General features: G+C 42.6%; 1 protein-coding gene across 1 annotated transcript; it reads left to right on the forward strand.

Moving 5' to 3' along the window:
- Positions 1 to 12531: 12531 nt before the first annotated feature.
- On the forward strand, positions 12532 to 18558 carry LOC136431204 (membrane-associated transporter protein-like). The gene is made up of 6 exons (XM_066422508.1): positions 12532 to 12871; positions 13704 to 13876; positions 14154 to 14357; positions 15090 to 15812; positions 16833 to 17050; positions 17782 to 18558. The coding sequence occupies exons 1-6, from the start codon at positions 12627 to 12629 to the stop codon at positions 18052 to 18054; spliced, it is 1836 nt and encodes a 611-aa protein (XP_066278605.1). The 5' UTR covers positions 12532 to 12626; the 3' UTR covers positions 18055 to 18558.
- The last annotated feature ends 1249 nt before the right edge of the window (positions 18559 to 19807 follow it).

The raw sequence follows: 19807 nt of genomic DNA on the forward strand, positions 1-19807 counted from the left end.
AAAACATATTTTGATAGAGGTATTAATTTTGAGCAAAGAACTTCATATGGAATGTCCCTGAAGCTCAGCTGGTAGCAGCCTCACAGTTCAGCTCTTGGTTCCAATCAAGGAGGTTTTGATAAAAGCTCATTGGTTTCAATTAATTGGTAACTGGAAGACCCCGGTTAAATCCTGGGTCAGGACGTTTCAGTTGGGGCTGCACCCGTCTTTTGGAAGGAGCGTAAAACGGGGATACCGTGTTCGAGGAGATACCTCGAGCACATTAACGAATGAACGAACGAACGAACAAACGAACGAACGAACGAACGAACGAACGAGCGAGCGAGCGAGCGAGCGAACGAACGAACGAACGAACGAAATAATGAGCGAACGAGCGAGCGAGCGAGCGAACGAACGAACGAAATAATGAGCGAGCGAGCGAGCGAGCGAGCGAACGAGCGAGCGTACGAACGAACGAACGAACGAACGAACGAACGAACGAACGAACGAACGAACGAACGAACGAAGAGTTTCATATATTCCATAGAAAGCTCTAGGAGGTCTCATGGTAACTTGGGTGCATTGTGCAGAGTCAAGAGTTCTGAAGTTACCTATCTTCGTTCTGGGTAACCGCTATATTTACCTTGCCAATTCCGACAGCGACGTTCTCACATAGCCCTCTACTCGGTTTTGATGCTAGGGGACATACTCTGGCCCGCCCTCTGGCAACATCTGGAGGTTTTTTTCGACTACATCCAGGCCGACAGTTACGTGGTGCATGTTTGTAGCCAAATTGCTAATATCGCTGTTCGCAAAAGCAACCACGAGAACCGTTTCCTTCCCCTTTATCGTTACTGTTTATCTGCTTGCATTCCCTTAGAAATTCGCAGAAGTAAACCAATATCTAGATCAGTTTATTTCTACTTTACTTTTACATTTCTAGTCAATACGCTATATGCTGGGAGTAGTTTGGATGCATTCCGCTACGTAGGCGCTTAGAAGGTATATAAAGAGAACCGATGTACTAGAAATCAGTCTGGAGTCTGGACTAGAGTTGTTAGTCTGGAGTGGAGATTCAATGTAGAGAGGACAGAGATCGTGAATACAGATCAACGTTTTCAAGATTTAGGCGACGCTCCAGTAATCCGCGCAGGCGCAGAAGAAATAGGTTTGATACCCTTGGCAAAAGTAGCTGTAAAGGGTCTTTTTCCAGGATATGTTGATATTTTGGAGCTGGATGTTACAGGTAAGGGTTTCTACCTTCTTATTGTGTTGAAAAATCAGACTTTCATCCACTGATGTTTGTGGTGTCTGTAGGCCTGCGAAATTTGCTGTTTTTGTGTGATTATCAGGTAGAGAAGGGGGTCAAAGGTCAATTTTTGTAAACATGGCCGGATTCGTAGGGGTTGCGTACGTACACCGACCTGTAACGTATGTACGCCGACCTCTAGCGTACCCCGGCAACTTCCGCCGCAATATGCCCAGCATTCAAGACCTGGCTGTAATTCATTAACGCTGATCAAGAACAAAGCGCATTCACCACCAACATCAAACAAAAATTACACAGCCTTTCACACTCGTAACGGGTTACTTGACTCAAAATATAAGAAAGAAGTCCGGCGTAAGTTTAGCCCTGCGTATAGAAGATAAGAAAGTTAGGTCTGTAACTTTTTTCAGACTAGTGTGAGTACGTGAATAAATAGTTAAGGTTACCTTAGTTAAAATTTAATCCGTACAAAGGCGTTTCACTCAGCGGCTCTATCTCAAGTACAGAGGAACGCCCGGCCGCGGCACAGCGAATCGCCTGGACACGAGACTGGTATTTTTTTTTGGTCATATCTGTGTTGAATGATTAACATTTCTAGGTTAGGATAAAATCCTCCGATTGCCACACGAGTTGCTTAAGCGGCTGCTTTCGTTCAATTCATCTACACAACAGGTGTAAAGTTTTCGCCCTATTCATTCACTGCGACACGTCAAAACCATGGGGTGGGGGGGGGGGCGGTTGGATACAGGGTCTCAAACAAACGTTACCAACTCCTAGATATTGCTTGTTTATGTGGAGTGTATTTCGACCATTGCCACTCAAACCTACATGGCTCCACAGCAGTCCCTGTCTAGCCTTGCATTCCCCAGTCCGTCAGTAGATAATCATTACAATTAAGATACACGACTGTGATCACTGCGGTTTTACCATGGGGGAAGGTTTCAGTGCTTAAATTGCACCGGCTATGCTCAAGACCTTGGTCTTCGATTTCTACGGCTTTTGGTATGATGAGTTTCGTGTCTATGTTTATGCCTTTAACATGTTATCCGGAGTAGCAGTAACCCATTATGAATTCACTCTGTGAATGATAGAGTCACAGCTACTTTCAGTAGTTTTTACCGTAGTCAAGAAAGTTTTGGGTGATGTTTGTAAAGGCGTAACGATGTTTGTGGTATAGCAGAAAGCCTTCGGGTTTTTTTAGGAGACATCGTGCATATAAGTTTGTCACAGCCTTCTGTGAACTTATCACGGTGGCCAATGACCCGATTCTGTAGGATTTAAGATTTGGAGAAAGAGCGTGCCTCCTTTTTGAGGACAGTGTGCTTGTAAGTTTGTCACAGCCTTCTGTGAATTTGTAATGGTGGTTAATGACCCGTATCTGTAACATGTAAGATTTAAGATTTGGAAAAAGGAGACAGCGTGCTTGTAAGTTTGGAAGGAGCCTTTGTTTTTGTCAGCGTGCTTATTTGCCATGGTGGCTAATGGCCCATGTCTGTATCAACCTTCTGTCAATTTATCTTGTTAAAAAGCCTTTGTTATGATTTTAGAAGACAACAGTGTTCGTTTGTGTTTCTGATGAATCCCCTTGGGTGCAATATAAGTAGTTGTCACCCTAGCTGTATAACTGTGGTTTTACTTGTTGTTACAGACATCACTGAAGTCGGAAAATGTAAGATTCCCTGTAAGATTCCTAAATGTGCCCTGTTTCTTGATGTCCAATTCTACGCCTCTACTGGTACAGTCTTGCGAGCGTCTTACAAGGATTTAACACTTGTGACAGGTTGCTTTAAGGAGGGGGCATGTTAAGATTATCAGGTATGGTAGGGAGCATTACTTTTGGGAGGGGAGGTATAATGTCCCAAAGTCCTTAAGCAGGGTAGGAAGACATGTATGTCTACTTGATAAGGCCTCGGGGCCAAATACAAACTAAGGTCGTTGACGGAAGAGATGCAACGTTGGACTTACACAATACAAACGCATGAGCGACCCGGGAATGATAAACCCACGTCAATGAGAGATACTGTAAAATGGGAAATGTTTGCGCTGGTTTGCGCGGTGACTGATTCAGAGCAAACTGAAAAGTACCTTGAAAATTGCTAGTCTTCTGCGCGCCTTCTCCCTTGTTTCAACAGTGAACACCTTATTTTTCCCTTCCAAAAAAACTAAACCCCCGAAAATCTCCGCTTATGCAGTATACTTATCGACCGCTTCATCTTTCTCGCTCTTGAACAGGATAGTTGTAATTAGCACACAGGGTGGTCTGACAAATGAACTATTCGAAGTCACCCAACTAGGCTTTTCTGACAGTCATTTCGACTAAACAATGAGCGAGAAAGATAAAGCGGTCGATATGATGGTGCACGATGGTAAATGTTTAAATATCAAAACAGCATTACTCAAGTTTGATCCAAAAAGAGTTTTTCAGTTTTTTTTTCAGAAAGAGTAACCGGCCTTCAAACAAAAGAATTACATCCCCCCAGAAATTCATCAAATGCGACAATCTGTCCTGTAGGATTTTTATTTCACCCGAGACTTTCAGATGACGTGATTTTAAAATATAACAAAGAGGTTTTGCAAAAGGCTCCAGCCAATTACGAGCTTTAATGGATCAAGTCATCGTCTACAAGGTCACAGACAAGATATCAGAGGTCAACGCTTTTCAATGCCAAAACCAGTGCCACCAGTCAGACAGAAGATTCCACTGTCCTTGGTTGGATGACTGTGTACAAAAGTGTTATCGGTACCATCCTTCTATATGTTATCTTAGTTGTTAGACACTCTGGTGCCCCGCAGGTAACTATTATCCAGACTTTTCTACACTTGACTCGGTGCACTTTTTTCAGTTTAGTCCCTTATTACTGGATGGAGCCAGCTGTGTGACCAAAATTATATTATGGCATTTATAATTATCTTCGCCGAGTACTTGTACTCGGAGAAGATTATGTTTTCGGTTGAGAAATCTGTTAGGTGGGTCTGTATGTATGTCAAGAGCATAACTCAAGAAAACTTCGATGAATCTTTATGATTTTTGGTAGGTGTGTAGTGGTTGTGCAAAGGAAGGTCAAGTTCGAAAATGGTTAACCTTGCGTTTTTTAACAGTACTGCAGCGCACTTTGCATCTTTTTGTGTTTGTATGCAGGCAAAAAAAGTGACGGAAACGTTGATGGATCTTCATGATTTTTTGTAGGTGTGTAGATATTGTGGAAACGAAGGTCAAGTTCGAAATGATTTATCTGGCGCTTTCCTACAGTACTGCAGCATGCTTTGTGTGTACGTGATTTTGTATGTCGCCAACATAACTCGAGGAGCTGTTGACGGTTGTGCATGATATTAAGTGGATAAGTAGGGGTGTCAAAGAGGAAGGTCAAGTTCGATAATGGGCCTCCTAGCGAATACTTAAGGTACTGCAGCGGAGCTTCAAAGTTTGAGGCCAAATTTTCTGGAGGTGTCAGGTTCATCATTTTAATGTTGTAGATAGCTTCTGGGACAGCAAGTGAGTGGTGTAAATTAAGGCCCCCTAGCTGCTTGTTTGGAACTGCAGTTGGCGTTTTTGTTGTTACCTTTTGAGACGAATAACTCCAGCAGGGATTGATGGATTATCATGATTTATTGCATTTAGATAGTTTGGGTGATGCTTTACATTATTGAATACTTATCATGCAAATAAGGAAATAATTTGCATAATGAACGAGGAAAGTTTATCAATCCGCCAAAAGCTTGTAGTCAAATTTCATGCAAGTGTTATAGTCATGATTTTTATGTGGTTTATAGCTCTTGTGGCAGGGAGTAAGTGATGTGAGTTTAGACCCCCTAGTGGCCTGCTTAGAACTGCAGTGGGCTTTTTTTATGTTACCTTTGGAGGCAAATATCTCGGGTAGGGTTTGATGAATTTGCAATGTTTTTGACAGGTATCTTATTGAGGTAATGATTAACAAATCTAGATGTATGAAATTGTAATCAGGGTCTAATTAAGTTGTGAAATAGGCTTGTTTATAATTGCGTTAAAGTACCTCTTGTCGACCTACATCCAAGGACAACACCTGTTTGTCACTTAGGCTCAAGATTGATGCTCTGCATTCCTTGTATGGGTCAGGCAGCACTACATTACCCGCTTGGAGGGAGCTTATATCAACAAACACGGACAGGACAGGCCTGGCCTGGTTGTTAACATTCACTGTTCGCCTGGGACAAGTCAAAATAAAAACAATTGAACATCGCCTGGACACGGCGTTTCTCAATTCACCACCATTATGCTTTAACTGTGCACATGTGACTATATACATGGCACGTTACAAGAATTCTTTACACAACATTTATGTGAAAACAAAAATGAAAACGTTGGCGATCGATAGATATAAGAAATAATGTGCAAGCAGCAGGCAGTACAGAAGGCATTATACTAAGCTTATGTGGTTTGTAAAATGCCGTTGTATATACCACACTTACGCTGGATGTGGACCACAGTCCTTCGTAGATGAGAGTACAAAAAGGTTCTTGTACAGATAGTGATATAAATATCCTCAAAACCAGGAAAGCCTTCAAAACAGACCCATCAGGAGCACTAGCGTTGCACGTCTTTAGGACCAACCCCGAGGTACACGAGAACAATATGAAACCCGACTCTCCGGGGTGTTTCACATTAAAGCCAGAGACACGAAAAAATATATCATAAAACAGTAACAGTCAGGTCTCACAAATCTAACACTCCACAAAACCAAGTAAAACAGGAGGCTTAAGAGAGATATTGTCAATAGCAGTAGGGGCAAGAGTCATAGTCACTGCCACTGGCGTAACGTTTCAGACGGAACTGTTAAGGGCGCATTCGCAACAGTAGAGGGCATTGACAGCACGGGTCATGATGTGAACGCGTTGGCAAACAAGCAATTGCCGACGATACAAGAAAGATTTACCCAAACGTGGTACTCATTAAAATACAACGTTTAGTTCCCCAACGGTTACGACAAGCGGACGATCCAAGTACATCGAGAACAGTACCCTCTATCTTTAGCATGGGGCTGTACATATACTGATATAGTTCGAGGTAAATCACTGGGCAAAAGTGTTGTCCCCTTTGAGCGCAAAGCTCATTTTTCCCCAGGTCAGTTATATGTTGCCTTGAGTCGTGTTGAGTTTGAACGGATTTTATCTATTGGGATTTAAACTGTATGCAACCAGTCGATGTCTTCTGCTTCGTGGAAACCTTCCTGAATGGCCAACAACAGCCGTAACATTTTCTGTCACAAGCAACGGCCTTTAGAACAGACAGAAATGGAACAGGAGGAGGGGTGATGACTGTTACTTAACACAAGACGTCAATCCTACACAGCTCCATATTTCAGAGATGGACTGGAGTGCATACATGTAGCTACCACAGTCACTAAACTATCGACCACAGTCAACAGCATTAACATCTACAGACCACACTCCCTGCCTGAAGCCGCCTTTATCGATAGACTACAAAAACGTCATGCATCAACTTCCAAGTGACATCTTGACATTTATCCTTGGTGATTTCAATTTTGACCTCTTCCTGCCCAAATCCTTGTAATCCGTAACGGGACAGTTCAAGCTCCACTGACAATAGTACCCTTCTAGATCACGTTTATGTCCGTGGACATGTACAAGACAGTATCAGAGTTACTGTAATCATCATCATCATCTTCTGTGTTGCCTTGATATAACAACAAACTGCTACTTAAGGTAATACTGTCCATACACACAAAGCTACATTTTTTACATGTTAACCCTTGGCACATATAATTCAAACGCTCTTCTAACAACAGCAATTATAATTACATAGGCATTGATTGTAACATACATTTCAAATCTAACTTGCAAACCACTATACCCTGTACATAACACACACATGTCAATTGATAGACTCAACTTGATATATGAAGTAACATTTATAAACATAATAGATTTAAGAACTTTATAAAAACACCGCTCTCTGCACTCTTTATAGAAACCCTTGCTTATTCGGCGAAGATATGTGTTCGTGGAACTCTAGTTTTCATTATGAATCGCGACCGTCGAGGGCATGATTATAGATGCAGTGGTCTGTCATCAGCTGTTCTATTGTTGTTACCTGATGCAAAATGACCTGATGAGCGAGGTGAATTTGTTTTCTTCAGGCCCTCAAATGAGGACAGAGCTCTACACACAAATAGTGCTGATGCTTCTTCGTTTCATAGGTCAACGCTCGAAGTAGCCTGGTTGCCATCTGATTATTACCGGGGCCCCTACACTCGTTTCCCCCACAAGATCAGCTATGGTATACGTAGCGAGTTGAAGGAATGAGGTAGTGAACGGATATCACCTTGGTTACGTTGTACTTCGAAGCCGTTTAAATTAAATAATTAAATGCGGTGCGCGTGCTACACGAGCACACACCCACCCACCCACCCACCCCCCCCCCCCCCCCCCACACACACACACACACACACACACACACACACACACACACAAACTGGCACAGCCACTGGCACACACAAATATACACATGCACACATATACATATACACATACAAAATGATACACTTAAAGACACAGAAAACACAACTACACACACACAAACACACATACAAAACACAAAAACTCTCTCACAAAGAAACACACACATACATGCACAGTTTGTATGATGACGCAAAGAATGACTCGTTTGAATACAATGCAGATGCTATAAAAGAAAAAGGAAGTGTAGTTTACAAACACACTCAAATCCGACAGATCAAATCCTACTGGAAAAACTTTATTGAGTGTACCTGACCGGAATAAATCCGGACGAATGATGATCATAAAATCCGACAAGACAGGGCACGTGCTTTGATTTTCATGATAGTTTATCGGTACTGATAGTAAGATCCATTTTTGCATTAAATTTCTGGAACAACTACGATATTCTCTTAGTCCTTGAGTGGTCTCTGTAGTCAAATTTGACTACAATTTCTTTTTTTTATTTCATATGAATAATTCTGTATCCTGCCGTTATCTAATTTATCTCTCATACTACATTTTACGTATAGAAGTGAAAGATTCTCAGTAATTTATAAGCAATATCTTACGTTATATTGATGGAAAGACACTTGAATTTAAAGTAGGGTAGGAAAAAGATATGAAAGTAGCTGTGGTATAAAAAAAAGGTTTTGACTGGAGAAAAGTTATAGAACTCACACAATACTATCACATGAGGGACACTTGCACTAGGTTTAGCCCGATTTTGTTTAGAGCTAGCTAATTGTTTTTATTTTTGTGTCTCGAATATTTTTGCCCTATCCCCACAAAACGCTTGACCCACAACCCATGACTTATATAAGATGTTTACCAAAATATTAATTGTAAGTTTCATACTTGAACTCATGTGTAGCCGTTGAAGCAATAAAGGTCAGTTTGCTGTAGGACATCAGTTATTTCATGAATACTGTATCCTTTTGTTTAAAGCAATATATTTAAGTTGCAATGTTAATGAAATGAACTATTCTTTTTTAACACATTGAAAAAAAATGTATCTACTTTTTACCAGAAGTATTGTATTATCGCTGGACTCTCCAGGATGTTATTCTATATTGTGAAATACGTCTTAACGTTATAGCTGTCATATTGTCTTTGAGCACATAAAATGGCATCTATCTTATAGTTCTTGTAGACATGCAGATTCAAATCATAATGCATCGAAATCATGCATGTAGAATTTTACTAATACTGCACAAGTGCCCAAGGGAGGGCCATCTTAAAGGTGCCCTAAGCGATTTCAGGGGGTAAAACTTGAAATATTCTGGGGAAGGCGATTCTGTTTGGTGAGGTTGCAATTTACATTTACTTCCCTATATTAGCACATCTTCATCATTATTTCATACATTGGGCGTTTAAAAATAGCTCAGAAGCAAGCCACAAAAGGAGTATTTCATTTATTGGGTCCCCCAAAAAATCAGTCCAGAATCCAGTCGTAACCGTTTTCTGTCGACAATTTTCGGTAACTTCCGGCCGCGTGACGTCACAATGCCGAAGCACATTGAGCTATGACCACGTGATTATTTCTTTGGAAGCGTTCGGGACTTGTCGGTCAGAATCGTGCATGTTCGGAAGATTTGAAATGATGGCTGGCCTCCAAGTGCTCAGATTTTCAATGAGTTCCCACCACACAACGACATCACATTTTTGCTCCATGATGGTCGATATGCGATGGGATAGTGTTTTCTAAACTTACTATGGATAGAAATCAGAAAAAAATTGATTTTGAATATATGACTTTCAGCGCCCTAATATTGCTTAGGTTGCCTTTAAGACGATACGGTACCAATGACCCAGCATTGTAGATCTTGCATAAGGCTTGTATAACACCTTGCATAACACCTTGCATAAGATCTTGCATAAGGCTTGTATAACATCTTGTATAACACCTTGCATAAGACATGATGTAACGTTGCTATTCTCAGACACTAAGTTCGTTTTTCTAACAAAACATAACATGACATAACATGACATGACATAACATAACATCAAATTAGATAGAATCCAAGAGAACTAACAAGAAAATCCTATTTGTCCAAACCTTTACATGTAAAAAATATATATATATATTCATGTATAGAATGGAAATCAACTTTGTTTATATCTAACCAATTTAACACTTTAACCACAGTCAAAATAATTCGAAGGAATTATCATCATTCCTTGTGCGAACTAAGAAACATTTAGTTAAGATCAGATAAATTATTACTCATTGGATGTTTATTGCAAAATCAAGATTAAATTGCAAGATCTTACGCAAGATGTTGGTGAACACGTTCTTATGACTTGCTTGCTTACTTGCTTATGTCGTGACCTTCCAGTCACGAGTCGAGATGGCAGCCCAAATGACTAATTGCGTGTATGACGTGCGGAAACGTGCAGGTATATTCAAATGAGCCTGGTATAAAAGGCCACGCCTACATGTAGTTTTTAAGGTTCCCTCAAAAGAAAAAAAAAATAAGTAAGAAGGCATCATGCCAGCACGTCCACAGCAAAGATCTTCCCTACCCATATGCAAATGGGGTTAAAAATAACGCACGCTATAAGAGCCGGAGAGAGCGCGCCGCTTCACCCACACCTTCGGCGACGGGACGACCAGGGAAACCGACCCCCGTATCAACAACTTCAACTTTTGCCAACTTTTTAAAGTGAGTAAACAATTACATCAACTAAGGTTGCTTTTCATTTTCTGTACTTAATGGACTAGTTGAAATGGGAAATTTATATTATTCACTTAACCCTATCTAGACCGTGGGGGGGGGGGGGGGGCTAAAAGTGCCCGCGCCAAGTTTGACGTGGTATAACTGCCTAACGATGTGTGTTAGGACTACCAAACTTGGTGACTTTTCCTAGAATTTTGTTGTAATTTTATAGTAATAGTATAAGTTTGGTATTTTTGTGTTGCCATGAGTAGTAGTTAACCAAGGGACCGAGGCACGAGATAATCGACCCCGCTGGGCGATGTAAACGCCCCCGTCAGAGATCGACTATCGCCCTTAGCCCTCCTTACGCTTCGCTCGGGACCGTTCGCACACGCTCGGCTTATCGGCCTCGCTCGGAACTCGCACCCGCTATCGTGTTATCATAGTGATACCAAAGTACTTCATTTTGGGTCACGCTCAGAATTTTGGCACCAACCTGGAAAGTTATGCACGGGCGATCCAACGAGAATTCCTTGGCCTACTGCCTATGGGCATACCACGAAGTCACTTTGACGGAGAAGAGTCCGTTGGTGTCCCCGATCGATTCGTATCGCGTTTGAGATATCTCCTTCACTATCACTGGATTTCGAGGCGAAAGTCGTACAACTTGTCCGCTTGTGTCACGCAGACAAGTACACGGTATACTAGCCCTCAAACCGAACAACAAAAGGAGGAAACGCGTACCAAAGCGAGGTATGGAAAATGCCACGAAGAGACGTACACAGCGAACCAGTGTCATACCTCTGCTTGGAGATCCCGTATGGTCCAATCATACATTTTTAGGAAACAGAAACAAAAGCAGTTTGAACGTGGCGTGAGTCGTCCACAAAACATGTGAGAGCCGCCTTATTTAGAAGTGTATAGCACAGTGAGCGATCTTCCACTTCTAAAGCATACTGTTGTCGGCCCAGTAAAGATATACAATGATAAGGTGATTAGTGACACACCTATTTATAGCTCTAAGCTGTTTCCATAGCTCGCGAAACTGAACATGGAACGCATTTTACTCTTCAAGAGGAGTTTTCTTCTTTTTCATCACACCTTTATGTCTTCCAGTTATGGGCAATTGAACAATCGTTGAGCAACCAAACATTTTTACAGATCTGTCAACTGTCTTATTATAATCGCTAAATTTATAATATCCAAGATCAACGACCATGTGGAAGTGTAAAATGCATATAAACCTGTAGCGAGGAAACTCATAGACGTTTATGAGATATTAGTATATCTTACCATGTTCATTATGTTGGCCATCAACGGAGGTTAACAATGTTTTTTTTTTATTGGACATCGGTGAAATTCGGTGCCTTCGCTAATGTCATCCAGAAATTTTACTTACTGCGGCCCTATCGTCTTTCTAAAGCTTACCGTTTCCAGCCCATTACAGATTCACTAAAGCTAAGGGGTTATTATTGGCACACCCATTGGCTAAATCTCTTTTCTATAGCTCGCTAGACTGGGTATTGAGTGCATTTTACTCTCCAAGCAGACGTTTAGCCCGACCGTGTTTTGGATGATTTTTTTAGGCGTTCCGTGTCGGCCTTTCTATTTTGTGAATTTGTTTTAACATTTGCCAGCAAAACGCATCAAAGGATGTCCAATACAAGCCAGGACCTAACATCTGCTTGGAGAGTATCACTTCGTCTAGACAGTCAGGTAAACGCTAATTACCCCTCCTTAGATAAATCCTGGCTTATAATTGTGAAGCTGGCCTACAACGGCCCAGAAGGACAATTTCGTCGTGTACACCACCCAGTGAGCTTAGCGCTAAAAATATAACGGCAGTATGATTTTGAGACGGCAAAACCAAGAGAAACGAAGGCCTGCCACAGCAGTATACACTTTCTATGTCTAAATGATTACCTTTGCCAATTTCAAGAAGGTCACTTTTTTCGGCATCGTTTGTGTATATGTTTATATGTATATTTTTATGTATATGTGTATGTATATGTATGTATGTATGTATGTATGTATGTATCTATGTATGAATATAGATAAACAGCACATTTGAGGACGGCCTGAATGGATTGTCCTGTCTGAGCGTTGTACAATGTCTGCGTTGCATTGCCTCTGAATCTGTGCTGCATAGCCTCTGCGTAAAACAGCATCCGCATAAAACAGCCTCTGTGTGTTACATACCCTCTGTGCGTAGCACAAAGAACACAGTCATGGTGTATGATTTGACTTGTCAATTTCCGACCTCAGCAGTGATGGAGACGGAAGAGCAGGCTCCGCTGCTGCGGAGGGACTCCGACGTGTCCCCCGCCGCCGGGCCCGTCGTGCCGAGGCGCCCCTGGAGGCAGCTGGTGATGAACGGCTCGATCCTCCTCGGCCGGGAGTTCTGCTACGCTCTGGAAGCCGCCCTCGTGCTGCCCGTTCTCATGACCATCGGCATGCCCAGGGAGTTGTACAGGTCAAGTCATGTTTTAGCGGTATACCTAAACAACTCACCCAAATACTTAAAACTTGCTGCATATTTTTTATTCATATTTACTTAGAGAATGTATCCAGATCGTCACATATAGTCCTTGCCCGTGCACACTGCATATTAGAGACGGGTGAGTTTGGATGAGTCGAGTGAGGTGTTTAGGCATATCCATATTTGTGCTATTCAAGTCAAGCAAGGAACTGAGCTATTAAAAATCTGATATAACATAAGAGCAAGGGATCAGACAACATTTGATGGCCCGTGTAAACAAAGCAAAGGTAATGCTTACAGTATTTCCACCCAGCAGTCTGCTTAGAAGATACCAGGTAGTCTTAGCAGGCCAGAACAGCAATATACTAGCTACTGTCATGATGAAGATGTAAAACAGCAACAACGGTTGTTTTTCCGCTCGACTTCAGACATATCCACAAGTGTCATTGGATCGTGGGTGTGCATTTATTATAACCTTCGTGAAAATTGGATGTTTTGTTTTGGTTCTTTGTGTTTGTGAGATTGTGTGTGTGTGTGTGTGTGTGTGTGTGTGTGTGTGTGTGTGTGTGTGTGTGCGCGTGTGTGTGTGCGTGTGTGTGTGTCTGTGTGTTTTTGTGTTTGTGCGTGTGGTGGAATGTTACCGGATACCAATTATATACACATGTGGACCTCAATAGGAATTTCATACTTGTGACATGTGGAAGTTAATCAAACACATACATACCCAAGCAAGGCCATGGGGATGTCGACGTCATTTGCATAATCAAATCTATTTCCCGGAGGTAAATTTGCATGAAGTCTCAAGATTAAACCATTATTGTTGCAGCGTCGTTTGGCTGATCCCGCCGGTCTTTGGGTTCATCTTCGTCCCTCTGATCGGCTCGGTGAGCGACCACTGCCGCTGCCGATGGGGACGCCGCCGTCCATTCATCTTAGCCCTCGGTCTCGCCATTATCCTGGGCTTCGCCTTATTCCTGAACGGCGATGCCCTCGTGAATCGTAAGTCACTTTATAACTCTTTTTGATGACGCCTCCGGGGTGTGACATTCTTTTTTATTATAATTTTGACTACTATAGTTCCCTGTCGGGCTGAAAAGACTACGTATTCTTACATTATGGTACCTCCGTGAAAACACAATAAGGAATGAAGCAAGAAATTCACTAAACATTTATTAGTTAGCGGCCCTAGATATTTTATAAAGTTGTGAGAGCTAGCTTCGATTTCTTTGTCTTAAAGTTTTGATTTTAACAAGCTAACACTACTCCACTTCCGTAGTTATTGCAGGAGACTCGAGCAAGAGCCGCAGAAGAGCTGACCGAGACACCATGCGCACCGCAACGCTGGCCGTCAGCATGTTCGGCGCCGTCTTGTTCGACTTCGCCGCAGACTCCATCGAGAGTCCGATCAAGGCTTACCTGCTAGACATCTGTGTGGAGAAGGATCGGAGGAGGGGTCTGGACATGCAGGGTGCACTTTCAGGTATGTGTATCTTCCTTTGTTGTTTTTTTGTCCTTATCAGGGCAGATTTATCTAATCCGCTTACACAGTGGGATGAACGGCTACCTCTATTGATCTGTCGTGACTTGTCAGGGATTTAAACTCAGTACCTCCAGGTTGAGAGTAATCTATTCTAATGGTACGGTCCCATATTTGCACCGGTGCCCTGTTCCAGTTCGGGCCCAGAAGCCAGGAATTTGTCTCGGTGGACTGCCAGGTACCCGTGGTACCTCCCGGTATTCGCACTATTAGCTCACAGGGTCTTTTTGTTACTGGATCCCGTGTTGATTTTAAGTCCGGGCTAAAATGATTCGAGGCCCCCGGCGGGGCCCTAAAATTGCCCCGCAGCACATTGGGCCACCTAGGGGTCATCCCCGAAAGTGCAAAAAAACAGCCCGTCAACTACCCAGCGGCTAGCGCAGGGCCTCCCTTTCCAACTGGTACCGTAGCATAACCACAAGTCTATGTCGTCACCTCTAGTATCTGAAGGGTTTTCATTATAGTTGAAACGTTTACATTTTAAAACATGCTAATCGGATAAGGAACCAAACAAAAACTCGTCGTCTTCATTATCATTGCTGTTGTTGTACGTCCAACTCATATCTTTAGTTTAAAGCGGCTGAAATTCAGCTTTTGCGTTAGCTCGTAGGTAATGCGGCTTTTATTTTACTTGTTACTCTGACGAAAAGGATGTCAACCTTTTTTTTTACACAGGTTTAGGTGGCTTTCTTGGCTATACGACCGGTGCAATCGACTGGGTTGCCCTTGGTATTCCTCCAATATCTGAAAATCACCTGATCTTCGGCATTTCGTGCTCCATTTTCTCCCTGTGCCTCCTCCTGAACCTCTGCAGCATACGGGAGGTGCCACAAGCCGAGCTGAAAACGAACACTTTGAAAAATGTTGACCAGCAGTCCGGGAGGCAAGAGCCGGCGGTGCATCAGGACCCACAAACCATCATCGCACTGAATCCAAAACATGGCGTCATGTTCATGAGCGATGACCTGGATGTACTTCCTGACGTCATTTCCTGTGACGATGGCCTGCAGAAGGTGCTGGTGGTCACGACCGTCCTCGGAGGAGGCGACCGATCTGATGACGGTTACGGCAGCATCTCGCATTCGGAGGAAAGCAACAGTGAGACGGCGGAAGACTCGGGTAGTACGGAGCTGGCCCAACGGATGTCCATCACCGCTTACTTCACATCCATCCTTCGGATGCCAAAAGAACTGGCCTGCTTGTGCGTGTCAAACTTTCTCGGCTGGGCTAGCTTCCTGTCCGCCATGTTGTTCTTCACGGACTTCATGGGCCGGGGTGTATACAAGGGGAACCCGGGCGCACCTGCGGACAGTCCTGACAGGATCCTGTACGACCGGGGCGTGATGGTCGGCTGCTGGGGACTGACCATCAACGCCGCTTCATGTGCTCTCTACTCATGTAAGGATTTCAATATACTTTGATGCTTCTTGACTAAGATACAAGGTTTGGGCCTATCCTAATGCATTACGATTAAAACTAATGCCAACCTATGAGGGGTAGACAGATCTACAAGTGAAAACATAATTTATATGTATTAATTATGCCTGGAGGTATGCCCGATTGTGTGTCTACGCGTGCATATAATTACATGCATGCAGGGCCAGTGTGTGTGTGTGTGTATCGAGAGAGCTGAGAGAGAGCTAAAGAGAGCGTGAATGAGTACACACGCATGTGTGTGACTCAGTGTCACCCACCCACACACGCACACACACACACACACACACACACACACACACACACACACAAACATACACACACATATGTACCTGTGCGTGTGTTGACCTCACAGACGAATACCTATACGGTTAATACCTTACATGGATTGTAGTGAACACCTTCAGGATACCTGTGACATACTACATTTTGTACTTTGACTACCAGCACAGCTACTGGTGTGGTGACTGCAAGCAAAAGTCTTCCTCTGGCTCTTTCTGAATCACCTGGTGTTTCTTGAATCCTTCTTGTGCTGAATTTAAGGTTTGCTAAATCTTAATCTTCTTTTACTATTGCTGAATCTGACAATGTCACCATTTCTTTTTTTAAATGACAAGAAGTAGTCTAAGATTCTTATCTCTTTGGACGTATATTATATGTTTTCTTCTTCATCTACCTTTGCATTTTGAAACCATACTTTATAAAATACATTGTCAAATTAGAAGCGACTGTAAGGAAACTGTTTGTACAGCCTAGTCTACTTATTCATTATATTTACTATCGTCTAGTCCCCTTACATGTATGTATATAAAGAATAAGTAGTAGAACAAAGTGAAATTTCAGTAGCATACTAGACTAATGCTGAGCGTTGAGTCAAATTCTGTCAAATCAAAAGCCTTATTAACGTATATAGCTTTATTGGTGAACTATATCAGAAGCTCATCTAATGACCCCTGAACTGATCATTTTTTGCGGTTGTTACAGTGTGTTTCGGACGGATTGTTCGCCACCTGTCGTACAGGACCATGTACGTCTTCGGCTACTTGGTGTTTGGAGCAGGGATCGGCAGTATGGCCATCATCGCTCAGCTGGCGGAGGCGCGATGGGAGATCATCCTCCTGTGTCCGGTCATGGGGATCATGTATGGCACCCTTAACAACATCCCGTACAAACTCATCTCCCGGTACCACACTAGTCAAACGGTATGTACACGGTGCCTAGTACACGACACCTAGCGTGCGTAGTTCAGTGGTTAGCGGCCATGCCTCCGGAACTATTATGTATCAACGTTGAACTGTTATTTTCAACACGGAGACAGGGGCCGCCATAAACTTTTTGCAACTTGATCCATTGCTCACGTGTCATATCTGCATAGACGTGATGTCACAGGAGCAATGGATTGCTCATACCTTGACCAAAACTGGAGTCTATCTGTCGAAAATATGGGTTAGTCCAATTATTGTGTGTGTTGGAAATTACGGGTCGACTTTGATACAGAAATGTTCGCGGTGATTCTATGTTCGCGGTTTTCGCAGCAACTGTTTCACCGGGAACTTGTAACCACCGCGAACATCTTTGTTCAATACTGTAGCAGTATGTGACTAGAGCGCTGCCGCAAACTTAAAACCATCGCAAACAGTCAATTTTCGCCTTAGGGCCCTGTCACACTTGTGCGTATATGCAAGTCCGCATGAGTTGCGTATCAACAAGTTTATGGTTAGGTTAAGCTTGTAGTTGAAAAAGCATTTTTTTTGGGTTCGATAATTACACTGTACAACTATGGGTCAAAGTAGAAAACAACTTCTTCCCTGCACACTTTACATAAACCGAAAAAATCCTTGCGCACCTCATACGCACTTGAGTATACGCACATGTGTTTCAGGGCCTTTAGCGTTTACTTAAATGTATAGACAGTATTTTTTTTTCCTCACAGTACGTCCTGAGCGGTGTTGACGGGTCAGAGCGCCGCGGCATGGGGATCGACTGCGCGCTGGTGTCCTCGCAAAACCAGCTGTCTCAGATCATCATCGGCGCCAGTATGGGCTCCATCGTGGCCGCCGTGGGCAGCGTCATCTCCGTGACGGTGTGCTCCAGCATGCTGGCCTTCATCGCCTGCATCGCCGCCGCCCTACTGGTCCACTACGACGCGAACGGACGCGACGAGGACGAAGAACCAGACTTCGAGGATGTGCTGTCCAGTATGTGATCTAAAGATAGATAGTTTAAGAAGTGAAGAGAATGTCTTAGTTCTTTAATTTTTCAAGATAATTTGCGAGACCATAAGGGATTTTCAGCCTGTTACGTCATCTAGGGGTGCACCAAAATATCTGATAACTACTTTATAAATACGACTTTTTCCGTTGTTTGAAACCCAAAACTGCTCTCTTTATTTTCATAGTGCCCGCAATTTTTTAAACACTTGTATTGATTGAATGGATTGATGTACCAAGAGTCCATTTCCAATAGTCCTCACAGTCACGTAAAAGTGTAATATGATAGCTACTATAGCGTTCACTGTAGTTGTATTCGAAAATATTCGCAAACATTCGAACATAAGGCAATATAACTCGGCAGTGATATATATATTAGAAAAGGTGTTGTCTATATTGGCTGATTACAATCTTATATTTCCAAACTAAGCTCCAAACCTGATGTTCCAATGTTATAGTGTACTCAGACTGTTGTTATATATCTGCGTTGATATTTCTACACAAGTCATGTATCAGTATATTTACCTGTAGGCTGAATTGTATCATGACATTTTACAATTTGAACTATGCAGCATTAGACGATGTTTGTGTTCTATGATGGCTGTCTTTTAGTCTTATTATGCGACCCCAAGAATTATAATTTTGTGGTAGTAGTTTCATACGATACTTAGCCAGAATATAGACAAGTATACAGGTGTATGGTGAATAGGCTTTTAAGGAGTTACATGTATAACTATAATAATCATATACGTTCACGTTGACCAATGAGAAGGCTGTATGTTGCCGTAACCATCAGTCATTATTAATCGTTATTTACCATTTGGTGGCCAAGTGTACTAGAGCTGGGTATGTTACTTCTAACTCGACCTATGACCTGACCAAACCTTCATAACTTAGTCATATGTTATGCAGAACTTGTCTCACTCGTATGTAAGTTCGATATTTGATAATGGCTATATGATAATAACACTGATGTTCCGCTGTATACACCTCAAGGTGAATAGCTAACCCTATAACATACATGTGTATGGAACTCTTTTAGCAATCAATGCTAACTGGAAATGAGGGTCTGGTAATAAAAACATGATTATGGTGCTCTGCGTTTTTTTCAAGCTTGATGCCAGAAATAAAGTGAAATTCCTACAAATGTGATATTATGAGCATATGTCATTTGCTAATGATAATACATACATAGACCCATATTTTATGCATATGAAAAAAGAATGCATTTCCTTACGAGAACCGCAATCAACGGGTAAAAGATACCGGACGAGATCCCATAGAACAACATGCACGCCACGAGGGCCGCGTATGTCTGCGCGTGTGGTATGGCGATGTTGCATATTCCCAAACCGACACAACCTGCCATTTAATAGTACAACTTTCTAACGGGTAGTCTGTCTGATAGCCAGCCGTTAATTGGTCTGGCCACGGCTTCGACGATGCCTAGAATTGACGGAAGAAACGGCTTGCGTTTTCTCCACCACCAGAGCTTGAGCGTGGGCAACCAGGTGCACGAAAATCATCGAATTCCCCAACGTTAATCCAAAAAGGGACAAGCCGTAAATAAGGAAAGGTAAACTTTCCAACAAAGTCATGTCAAACATCTTCAACACTTTTTGACAACATGGAAGGATGGCTTTGCACGTCTTCGACGAATCTGAGGACCAATGGTCTTCATTTACGGCTTCTTCGTCTTTGCTAGCGTCTTTAGGACGTAAGGGCCTTAGAAAGGCGCCACAGACGCAG

Source organism: Branchiostoma lanceolatum, chromosome 3, assembly GCF_035083965.1.
Source record: "Branchiostoma lanceolatum isolate klBraLanc5 chromosome 3, klBraLanc5.hap2, whole genome shotgun sequence".
In the NCBI taxonomy this organism is placed as follows: Eukaryota; Metazoa; Chordata; class Leptocardii; order Amphioxiformes; family Branchiostomatidae; genus Branchiostoma; species Branchiostoma lanceolatum.